The sequence below is a fragment of the Gorilla gorilla genome, chromosome 18 (genome assembly GCF_029281585.2).
Source record: "Gorilla gorilla gorilla isolate KB3781 chromosome 18, NHGRI_mGorGor1-v2.1_pri, whole genome shotgun sequence".
NCBI lineage: Eukaryota > Metazoa > Chordata > Mammalia > Primates > Hominidae > Gorilla > Gorilla gorilla.
This window is the reverse complement of record NC_073242.2, coordinates 96,277,089-96,289,497: the sequence shown is the minus strand read 5'-3', so window position 1 is coordinate 96,289,497 and position 12,409 is coordinate 96,277,089. Positions and strand designations below refer to the sequence as shown.

General features: G+C 40.6%; 1 protein-coding gene across 5 annotated transcripts in view; it reads right to left on the bottom strand.

Annotated features, from left to right (window-relative positions):
- Positions 1 to 12,409, bottom strand: part of CBFB (core-binding factor subunit beta) — a 73,478-nt gene that overhangs the window by 30,991 nt on the left and 30,078 nt on the right. For all 5 annotated transcript variants that reach the window (XM_019012597.4, XM_019012596.4, XM_063700275.1 and 2 more), the window contains one exon: positions 4,592 to 4,708. In XM_019012597.4, the coding sequence (XP_018868142.2) occupies positions 4,592 to 4,708 (117 nt within the window). The remainder of the gene's footprint in view (positions 1 to 4,591; positions 4,709 to 12,409) is intronic.

The following is a 12,409-nucleotide window of genomic DNA, read 5'->3' as shown; positions in this document are numbered from 1 at the left end:
CAGAGCCCCACTCTTATGCCTTTATCTAACCTTAATTACCTCCATAAATGCCCTCTCTTCAAGTACAGTAACAACGGGAGTAGGGCTTCAACATATCAGTTTGGGGATGGGGTAAACAAACATTCAGTTCATAAGAGCCGGTAAGTAGTGGGGCCAGGATTCACATTATACGACTATGAACTCCTGCCCCAGCATCTACATTTCATTGCCTCTTTACTTATATTATCTTGCAGATGGGGACAAGGGGAGCTACAGGGAAGCACTGATTGCTGCCTAAATAGTTGGAGTCACCTGCTCTGAATTTTTTTTACTATACACTGTATAACTCCTATTATCGTAAGAGTTATGTAACTCCATTGTGATAGTAGTAAACTATCACAACAGATGGCACTTAATTTGTAGTGATATAGTTCAATTTGGGGACTATGGAAATAAGGCTTGGAAAACTCCAAGTATAAAAAATGTTAAAAATTTTAACCTATTATCTTAATAAAATACTTTAGTTTTTGTTGTTTGTTTTTGATACAGGGTCTTGTCTTGCTCTGTCACCCAGGTTGGAGCGCAGTGGTGTGATCTCGGCTCATTGCAGTCTCAGCCTCCTGGGTTCAAGCAATCATCCCACCTCAGCTTCCTGAGTAGCTGGGACTACAGGTGCACACCACCACAGCTGGCTAAATTTTTTTTTTTTTTTTTGGTAGAGACAGGGTTTTGCCACATTGCCCAGGTTGGTCTCAAACTCCTAGGACCAAGCAATGCTCCCGTCTCTGCCTTTCCAAGTGCTGGAATTACAAGCGTGAGCCACTGCACTCTGTCAGAATACTTTAGTTTTTTAAAAGTCAATCCAATCTGAATTTTCCTTATATAAATAAAGTCTGCTTTATCACTTCTTAACAGAAAATAGACTTCTAGATTGCTGGTTGTTTATTATTTTTCTGAAAGAATTGGAAATTCATTAGCATTGTGGAAATCAGGGTAGTGCATGGATTCTTTCTTTATTTTTATGTTTAGAGATGAAGGTCTCATTATGTCGCCTAGGCTGGGCTGGAACTCCTGGGATCAAGGGATCCTCCTGCTTCAGCCTCCCAAGTAGCTAGGACTACAGGCATGTGCCACTGGGATGGCCTGGGCCAAACCAAGGATTCTTTCTTAAGACTTTTAACTTTGAATCCTAAGCTTTTCACTAGAAAGTTTTAATTTTTTGATCCCCTTTAAAGAAAATTCTTACATTTCCATATATAAAGAACTATATGGGAAGATACAACAAAGAAACAACAAAGAGTTTCTTTATGTTCCTGTTATTTTAACTTTATTAAGAAGGTTAATATCAAGCAAACAATTAAAAGACATTAATACCTGCTAATAATCAGGTGCTTTTACATTTTCTTTGTTTTTAAAGAGACAGGGACTCACTCTGTCACTCAGGCTTGAGTGCAGTGGTGCGATCACAGCTCACTGCAGCCTCAAACTCCTGGGCTCAAGTGATCCTCCCACTTCGGTCTCCCAAAGTGCTAGGATTACAGGTGTGAGCCACTGCACCCAATCTGCTTTTACATTTTCTTTTGGTGCCTTTAATATGTCATCCCACAACTTTCTAGCCTCTATGATTTCAAGAGAAGTCAGCTGTTAATCTTACCGTGGTTCCTTCGCGTGTGAGGAATCCTTTCTTGCTGCTTTCATGATTCCTTGTCTTTCAACAGTTTATAATGTGACTAGGTATGGATTTCTTTGTGTTTATCCTACTTAGTGTCCATTGAGCTTCTTGGACAATGTGGATTAATATTTTTCATCAAACGTGAGAGTTTTTGGCTACTACTTCTTAAAATGTATCTTCAACCTCTTTCTTTCCTTTCCTGAAACTTTCATTACATTTATATTAAAATGTGTGCTGGTGTCCCACAGGTCCCCAAGACTCTGTTAATTTTTCTTGTTCATATGTCAGCTCTTATCTACCATTTAGTCTGTGAACTTTTTGTTACTACTGTACTTTCCAACTCCAGAATTTCTTTTTTTTTTTTTTTTGAGATGAAGTCTTGCTCTGTCGCCCAGGCTGGAGTGCAGTGATGCGATCTTGGCTTGCTGCAACCTCTGCCTCCTGGGTCCAAGCTATTCTCCTAACTCAGCCTCCTGAGAAGTTGGGATGGCAGGCATATGCCACAACACTCGGCGTTTTTTTTGAGACGGAGTTTCACTCTTGTTGCCCAGGCTGGAGTGCAATGGTGCAATCTCGGCTCACTGCAATCTCCACCTCCCGGGTTCAAGTGATTCTTGAGCCTCAGCCTCCTGAGTAGCTGGGATTACAGGCATGCACCACCATGCCTGGCTGATTTTGTATTTTTAGTAGAGATGGGGTTTCACCATGTTAGCCAGGCTGGTCTTGAATTCCTGACCTCAGGTGATCCGCCCGCCTTGGCCTCTCAAAGTGCTGGGATTATAGGCGTGAACCAACCACGGCCAGCCTCAACTCCAGAATTTCTATTTGATTCTTTTAATAATTTAGATCCCTTTATTGATATACTCTACTTGATTAGTCACTGCCATCATAATTTCCTTTAACATTAAAAGGAAAGAATTTTCCTTTAGTTCTTTCAGTATATTTATAACAACTACTTTGAAGTCTTTCTCACTAAGAACCAACACTTGGGCCACCTCAAAGACAGTTTATATTGCTTGCTTTTTCACCTTTGTATAAGTTGCATTTTCATAGTTGCATGTCTCATAACTTTTTGTTGAAAACTAGACAGTTTAGACAATATACTGTAGCAACTCTGACTTCTGATCCTTGCTTTCAGCTTGTTGTTGATGTTTGTTTGTTTAGTGACTCGCCTGGACTAATTCTGAGGAGTCTGTTTTCCTCAGCAGCGCACAGCCTCTGATGTCACTGCTCAGTTTTTCTTTGTTTTTCTTTTTAGAGAAAGGATCTCACTCTGTTGCCCAGGCTGCAGTGCACTGGCATGATCATAGTTCACTGCAGCCTTGAACTCCTGGACTCAAGCGATCCTTCCACCTCAGCCTCCTAAGTAGCTAGGACTAACAGACACATGCCACCACACCTGGTTAATTTTTAAAATTATTTGTGGAGATGGGGTCTCACCATGTTGCCCAGGCTGGTCTTTAACTCTTGGGCTCATGTGATCCTGCCATCTTGGCCTCCCCAAATGCTGGGATTATAAGCATGAGCCACTGCGCACAGCTGTCTTTTTAAGTCTTGCTTTCTGGGGGGTTGTTCCTGGATCAGCATAGTTCAGCCGTCAGCCAATGACTGGTCAGAGTTTTTACCCAAACATCTTGAGTCAGCAGACTTCCATCTTTTGCCACTGGACTTGTGTGTAGCTTGGGGAAATGCTTTCAAAGTTCAGGGAGTTTGCCAGTCTACCTTGTGTTCATCCAGGGAAAAGTAGCATGCAAGGGCCTTCTGTGTTCTCTTCAAGAGAGCAGGTGTAGCCTTGTACATGCACACAGCTTTCTGGATGACATGAGTGTAATCTTAGTAGGGTCTACTTTACCTATCACTTTCCCTGAATCTCCCTGATAAATTTCTGGCTGGTCTGCCATTTTGTTGCTTTCTGCAACACTAGCTTTGCCAGACTGTTAGCAAATGAGACCTCTATCATTTTAAACCATATGCCTGGGCATGGATTTTTTTTTTTTCCCCAAGCCCTGCCTTTAATAAAGTCAGCTCTCTTTGACAGGACAACAGATCTACCAGTGCTCATGGCTTACCCTGCCTGCCCAGGGAAGAACCTGAGGGACCACAGAGCTGGGGAATGGGAGCAGCTCCTGACTAAAATGACACAGACTGTCACTGATCTTACTGAGATTCAATAGCTTCCATGAGGCCTTAAATGGGTGTTGTTTGTTGTTGTTGTTGTTTTTGAGACAGAGTTTTGTTCTGCTGCCCAGCCTGGAGTGCAGTAGCGCGATCTCGGCTCACCGCAATCTCTGCCTCCTGGGTTCGAGCAATTCTCGTGCCTCAACTTCCCAAGTAGCTGGGATTACAGGTGTGCGCCACCATGCCTGACTAATTTTTATATTTTTAGTAGACATGGGGTTTCACCATGATGGCCAGGCTGGTCTCGAAATCCTGACCTCAAGTCTCAGGTGATCCATCTGCCTCGGCCTCCCAAAGTGCTGGGATTACAGGTGTGAGCCACCACGTCCAGCTTTTTTTTTTTTTTTTAAACAATTTTTGTCAAGTTTTATCATTGCTTTCTTGGGAGAGGACTTGTTGAGCTCCTCACTCAAGCATTCCAAAAGCACGGCTCCTACATTTTATTTTGAACTGTTTTTTCTTTTTTCCCTATTCATAATGTTCTAAAGATCAAGAATAAATATTTTAAAGAGCTACTTACTGGACTTTGAAGCACCCACTGAGCAGATACGAATAACCCATGAAATTTAGAACTGCTGAAGAAAAAACTTTCCTAAAATCAGGATCAGAATTTGAGTCTCAACATTTTCAGGATTCCTCAATATTGCTTCAACACAATACTTTCTATACTTACTCTTAAAGATTGGGTAAAATAGGTCCCCAGGCAAAGGGAAGATTAGGGACTAAAGGGACCACGCTCAATAAAGCCTGACGTCACCCTACCTGGGCTCGCTCCTCATCAAACTCCAGACAGCCCATACCATCCAGTCTTTGGAGATCAATCCAGCCTTTCCAGATAACACAGACTCCATTCAGAATCATGGGAGCCTTCAAATATACCTAAGACACAGAAAAGGATGAAAATAATTGAAAACCATCATACACATGCAAATAAAAAGATTAAACTTACTTATATAAACTCTGTAGAAAAGATGAATAAAATTATGATTGACTGATTGATTGAGATGGAGTTTCGCTGTGCTCCCCAGGCTGGAATGCAGTGGCACGATCTCAGCTCACTGCAACCTCTGCCTCCCGGGTTCAAGCAATTCTCCCACCTCGGACTCCCCAGTCGCTGGGATTACAGGCGCTCACCATCATGCCTGGCTAATTTTTTTTTTTTTTTTTTTGTATTTTTAGTAGAGATGGGGTTTCACCATGTTGCCCAGGCTGGTGCTGAACTCCTGAGCTCAGGCAATCTGCCAGCCTTTGCCTCCAAAAGTGCTGGGATTACAGGCGTGAGCTACCATGCCCGGCCAGACACTTTGATTTTTGAATGTTGGGTAGAAAGATGGAAAACAATTGGAAGCCACCACCCTCTGAAGAGAGCATACACTGCTTCCCTCAACGTGGGTTCCTGGAGCCATGGCAGGATCAGGCTCTTGATACTCCCCTCAGTTTTATAAGCTATCTCACAGATTCCTGATAATTAATCTTTTTTTCTTTTTATTTTTTTGTCTTGTTAGCCAGAGTTGATTTCTACTGCTTTTAACCAAAGAACTTTAACTGGTATAATATTTACTATTATATCACATTAAGTAGTATGCGGTTATCTTTAGGTGTCCATAAATAATTCGGAACAAAACACTGCTATCCTTTATATGGGATTTATGAAATTTAATTCAAGCTATTTCACAGTCTTTTATTTATTTATTTTTTACTTTTCCCAATAGGCAACAGTAAGCTGAATCAGTCTTTTAAATATAGTAGAAAAGTTTTAAGGTCACAGGGTTTGACTATATGTATCAATTATTTATGTAGAAACTGTTAAGTTAACCCAAAATCTACTTATTTCAACTCCCTGTTGAAATTCTTAAATACTATAACAAAATCAACTAAGACAATAAGGCTAGGCACCAGTGGCTAATGCCTGTTATCCCAGTACTTTGGGAGGCCAAGGTGTGAGGATCACTTGAGGCCAGGAGTTCAAGACCTGCCTGGGCAACACAGAGAGACCTCACCTCTAAAAAGTAAAAAAAATAAAATAAAAAAATGAATAAACTTAACCAAGCATCTTGAATTCTTAATAAATGGAAATGTGTTTATTCCTTACACATAATACCTTTAGATGAGAAAATTAGCCAGGCTTCGTATTGTATCACATCCAACAAGTATATCTACTTACACATTAGAGAAATATCGAAAATAAGTATCCTAGGATATGGTAACATCTCAAGTCACTGACAAATTAAATACGTTCACTATACTTTATGCACTGAGGTTTAAAAAAGTACCAATAAATTTTAAAAAGATCTTCAAGATTCCTGAAACCAGAAGTATCTCTCATCTGGTGAACCTTCAGCTTTATGAGAAAACTCCTACATCCTGGCTAGGCGCGGTGGCTGATGCCTGTAATCCCGGCACTTTGGGAGGCCAAGTTGGGCGGATCACTTGAAGTCAGGAGTTTCAGACCAGCCTGGCCAACATGGCAAAACCCCATCTCTACTGAACATAACAAAAATTAGCCAGGCATGGTAGCGCACAGCTATAATCCCAGCTACTTGGGAGGCTGAGGCAAGAGAATCACTTGAACTCGGGAGGCAGAGATTGCAGTGAGCCGAGATAGTGCCACTGCACTCCAGCCTGGGTGACAGAGTGAGACTTGTCTCAAACAAAAAAAAAAGAGAGAAAAAAAAGAAAACTTCTGTTTTACGCTTTTATTAATTTTTCTTCTGGAAAAACAACAACAACAGCAACAAAAAACAACAACAAAAAAAACCCACTTCTGCACCATTCTTTTTCAAGTAAATAAATAACTCTAGAATAAAAATTGCTTTAGGTATACATCATACCCAAATTTAATCATTTTTGATCACCAAATTAATTCTCATATTGGCTCAAAATACAATTGTTCCCAAGAGTAACTATCCACCCAGAAAGGACAGTGTTAATTCTATCATCCTGAGGTGAATATTTTATTGTGATAGAGATAAACAAATATAAGACAAATTTATTACAGTTTCTACAATCTTCCCACTCCTAATACCACACTAACCTAACAGTTACTTTTAAAAACATAATTTTAGGGCCGGGCATGGTGGCTCACGCTTGTAATCCCAGCACTTTGGGAGGCTGAGGCGGGTGGATCACAAGATCAGAAGTTCGAGACCAGCCTGGACAACAAAGTGAAACCCCGTCTCTACTAAAAATACAAAAATTAGCTGGGCGTGGTGGCGGGTGCCTGTAATCCCAGGTACTTGGGAGGCTGAGACAGGAGAATCGCTTGAACCCAGGAGGCAGAGGTTGCAGTAAACTGAGATCGTGCCACTGCACTCCAGCCTGGGTGACAAAGCTAGACTCTGTCTCAAAAACAAATAAACAAACAAAACACATAATTTTAGGTCTTCTCTACCTTGTTTAACATGAGTTTCTGAATAAACCAGCATAGGTTAATATTTACTGCCTTGAACAAGATATTTTTAATGCAGACGAAGCGGGAATTCTTCAGTGAGTTTTCATACCTGCAGATTATCAAATATATATTTATTAACGAGGCTTTTCATTTACCTGCACCAAATGTATTTCCTTTGGGAAATCCAGTGCTTTGTGAGCTAAAATCTGGCATTATTTATTACCTGTTTAATTATATAAAAATCTGTAAAACAGTTTCTCATTTTGAGGAAAAAGCTGGAAGCATCTTTTTTTAAAAACTCATTTCAGTAGTCTCTTCAGACTCTTGGATTCTTTTTGTTTTTAGAGATGTTTAATAAGAATAACTGACTGCCAATAATTATAAACATGATAAAAAAATTACCTCTGAGATACCTTTAAAATAGTACTTATAGAATTTATACCCTCTGGCTGGCCGCAGTGGCTCATGCCTGTAATCCTAGCCCTTTAGGAGGCCAAGGCAGGAGGTCATGAGTTCAAGATCAGCTGGGCCAACATGATGAAACCCTGTCTCTACAAGAAATACAAAAATTAACTGGGCGTGGGTGTGTGTGCCTGTAGTCTCAGCTACTCGGGAGGCTGATGCAGGATAATCGCTTGAACCTGGGAGGCAGAGGTTGCAGTGAGCTGAGGTCGCACCACCGCACTCTAGCCTGGTAGACTGAGCAAGACTCTGTCTCAAAAAAATAAAAAATAAATAAAAATTTATGCTTTCCTGGTACATATTTGTGTCATTCCCCTTCACTACTGTACCCAATCATTTCTGCTAATGGCTGCAATAAACCACATTGAACCAATTTCTACTTATATTGGAAAATAACCAAAATACAAAAGGTTCCATTTCTCCTCCTATTTGGACCAAGGGAAATAGTCTTCAGTTACAACTGAAACCGTTTAACCACACATTTCCTTCTGTTCTGATAAGTGCTCATTCCCTTCCACACTGTGCATTTAAAACTCCACCAATGTGCATCAAATCAAACAAGTGACTGTGCCGACCTCTGCTCAGCCCCTCACAAAACCTAAAAACAATACCCCTTATTTCATCTCAGTGAATCTTGATTTACCATCTCTCATGAAGATTTCCATCCAGAAATCTTCATTAATCTTAAACCCTGTTAGAAGGCTAACATGGGGACGGAGTAGCATGCACTGGGGATTGTCATTTCACCTATTAGCACACCTCATTATAAATTCTAATCATGGAGATATCTTTTCTAATAGCAAAGTCAACTTTACACCACTTGAACTGGATTTTATATTAGTCATCAATGATTTATATTCCTTAGAATTGAAGATTCCACAATCTCTTGGCTTATTCTTTTTTAAAAAATTATTATTATTTTTGAGACAGAGTCTCACTCTGTCTCCCAGGCTGAAGTGCAATGGCATGATCTTGGCTCACTGCAACCTCTGCCTCCTGGGTTCAAGTGATTTTCCCTGCCTCAGCCTCCCGAGTGGCTGGGATTACTGGTGCATGCCACCACATCCTGCTAACTTTTCTATTTTTAGTAGAGACGGTGTTTCACCATGTTGGCCGGGCTGCTCTCGAACTCCTGACCTCAGGTGATCCGTCCACCTTGGCCTCCCAGAGTGCTCGGGTTACAGGGATGAGCCACCGCGCCGGTCAGCTTATTCATATTAATGTCCATAGTCAAAAGTATTTTCCTGGCTGGGCGCGGTGGCTCACACCTGTAATCCCAGCACTTTGGGAGGCCAAGGCAGGGCAGATCACCTGAGGTCAGGAGTTCGAAACCAGCCTGGCCAACATGGCAAAACCCTGTCTCTACTAAAAATACAAAAATTAGCCAGGCGTGGTGGTGGGCTCTTGTAATCCCAGCTACTCGGGAGGCTGAGGCAGGAGAATCACTTGAACCCGGGAGACGGAGTTTGCAGTGAGCCAAGATCGTGCCATTGCACGCCAGTCTGGGCAACAACAGCAAAACTCTGTCTCAAAAAAAAAAAATTTCCTTATAAAATTACTAAATTTTTTAAAAGCCCATTTATTATTTATTTATAAATGTTCTTTCATGACAAAGAAAACCAATGATCTGTTTTGGGAAATTTCTAAATGGTTTCAGAAAATGAGTAAAATTCTTTGTTTTTTGAGATGGAGTTTTGCTCTTAATGCCCAGGCTGGAGTGCAGTGGTGCGATCTCGGCTCACTGCAACCTCCACCTCCCGGGTTCAAAGGATTCTCCTGCCTCAGCCTCCCAAGTATCTGGGAGTACAGGCACCTACCACCACGCACCGCTAATTTTTGTATTTTCAGTAGAGACGGGGTATCACCATGTTTGCCAGGCTAGTCTTGAATTCCTGACCTCAGGTGATCCGCCTGCCTCAGCCTCCCAAAGTGCCGGGATTACAAGTGTGAGTCACCGCGCCCAGCCAGAAAATGATGACAATTTTTAATCAAGACTAATGTCTGCAATTATAATTAAAAATAATATTTAGATGATCCTACTGATTTATTTAGATGTTCTCATTCAAATAAATACAGTTTTATGTGTACATCTTCAAAGTAAATGTTTGGTGCTTTCATGTATTCATGAGCACCAAACTTCAAAGTATAAAGAAAATAAAATTCTGTCTCAACAGTTTGGCATTTTATAATGTAATTCAATAATGTCATTTAATACACAGTGAAATGCTTCTGTCCAAAAAAAAAGTCATTTAAGCACAAAGACAGTTTTTCATTGAAAATGATTCCTTATTTCAAACTTTAAAAAGTTATTAGAATATGAACTAGGGATTAAACCCACTGTCCTAGAACAATGAAATATTTTATACAAAATTGATTTAAAATGGGTAAACAGATGCAGCTAACCACACATGAGAAAAACAAGAAAACAGTTTATCTTTCCAAAAGTAAAATATCACAAATATGTTTTGAGACTTCACAGCAGGTTAAAAAGTGACTACAGTGTCACATCTTGTGTCCTTCTGGAAAAGTAAGGGAAAAGCTAGTTTAACACAATTTTTAATCATTTCAAGCTCTAAATATAAGTATTTGTGATGTTATATTCAATTTAAATTATACATGATATCACCTAATTTTCACATTCTGTGGCTTTAAATTTCCCACCACTCATGCAGCAGAGCTTCAGCAAAAACATGTTTGTACCATCAACTATGGTATCACCCATACAATGGAATATTACTTGGTCATAAAAAGGAATGAAATGTTTATACACACAACAACACAGAATGAACCTTGAAAACATAATACTAAGTGAATGAAGCTAGAAAAAGGTTACGTATTATATGAAATGTGCAGAAAGCTGGCTGGCGCAGTGGCTCATGCCTGTTAATCCCAGCACTGTGCGAGGCCGAGATGGGCGGATCATCTGAGGTCGGGAGTTTGAGATCAGCCTGACCAACATGGAGAAACCCCGTCTCTACTAAAAATACAAAATTAGCTGGGCGTGGTGGCACATGCCTGTAACCCCAGCTACTTGGGAGGCTGAGGCAGGAGAATCGTTTGAACCCGGGAGGCGGAGGTTGCAGTGAGCCAAGATCGCGCCATTGCACTCCAGCCTGGGCAACAAGAATGAAACTCCGTCTCAAAAAAACAAACAAAAACAAAAACAAAAAACCCCCCAGACACATACAGAAAGCTAAATCTAGAGCAACAGAGCGACACGAAGGAGATAAGTAGTTGCCAGGGGCACAGGGGAGTGGCAAATGAGGAGTAATTGCTACCATGTATGGGATTTCTTTATGGTGTGACGAAAATGTTTTGAAATTAAATGATAATGATGGTTGCAGAACTCCGAATATACTAAAAATCAATGAATTGTACACTCTAAAAGAGTGAATTTTATGGTATGTGAATTATATCTCAATGAGCTGTCATTTTTAAAAGTTTGCTGCCAGGAGTGGTGGCTCACGCCTGTAATCTTTGCACACTTTGGGAGGACTGCTTGAGCTCAGGAGTTTGAGACCAGCCAGGGCAACATAGTGAGACCTCATCTCTACAAAAATTTTAAAAAATTAGCCAGGTGTGGTGTCACACAAATGCAGTCCCCGCTACTCTCTGCAGACTGAGGTGGGAGGATCACCTAAGCCCAGGAGGTCGAGGCTGCAGTGAGCTATGATCGTGCCACTGCACTCCAGATTGGGATACAGAGCGAAACTCTGTCTCAACAACAAAAAAAAAAAAAAGAAAAAGAAAGAAAGAAAGAATTAAAAGTTTGCAACAATTTTTATCTGCTACATATAAGGGATATCTATGAGATATCCAAATCAAGATTTTGAGGAGGCAGTTACATATGGGATTCCAGCATTCTGAGAATAGATCCGGGCTGTTATAAATCTGGCAGCCATCAACAATACCATGGTATTTAGATCCAGAGGAAAGGAAGAGACCCCCAGAGTAAGCAGGGGAAAAGAAGGGACCCAGGAAGAATCTGGAGCAAGTCCAACTTTTAGATGCTGGGTAGAAGAAAAAACCCCAGCAGGGCAGGCTATGAACAGCCAGTGAAGAAACCTGAAGGAACGCAGGCTAAAGGTTGTTACAGGCCCCATTTAAAATTTCCCCTTTGTTGGCTGCATTAGATGGAATTCAGAAAACCTACAGGGGTTTGGGCTTACAGGTATGTTTCAAGAAGGCCAGAAACGTCTCTGTGCAAAAATGTATGTGTTTGAGCCCATGTGCATTTTTCTAATGAAGTCCATTGCTTTCAAATGCTCCAAAGGGGTGTGCAAGGCAAAACGGATTCAATTATGATAGAAAAACTCCATTCTGCCTTTCCTCTCACAGACACAAAGATCTTTCTAATACAGAGCCTGAGATGGTAAATGTTCTTCTTTTAGCAAATGAACCAAACTTAAGTAGCTAAATATTACTAATCCTGTGTTTTGAAATTTAAGTATCAAAGGAAGAACCTAAGTCCACTTCTCATGTATTAACCTGTACAAATAGTTCTTTGAGGGTCTGGAAGGTACTTATTCTATGAATATCTAAATTTGGAATAAGCAGTGGCATCCTTACCTGTCTTTTCCTTTACAATACTATATAACTTACAGAAAAGATCATAGTTTCTAGGTAGCCGAGATGAGAAGACAAATTAAAGGTACAAAGGGATGGCAGAGTTCCCTTTTTTGAGTGATTCTAAAGAGAATTTCAAGGCAATTAAAACAGAGTAACTA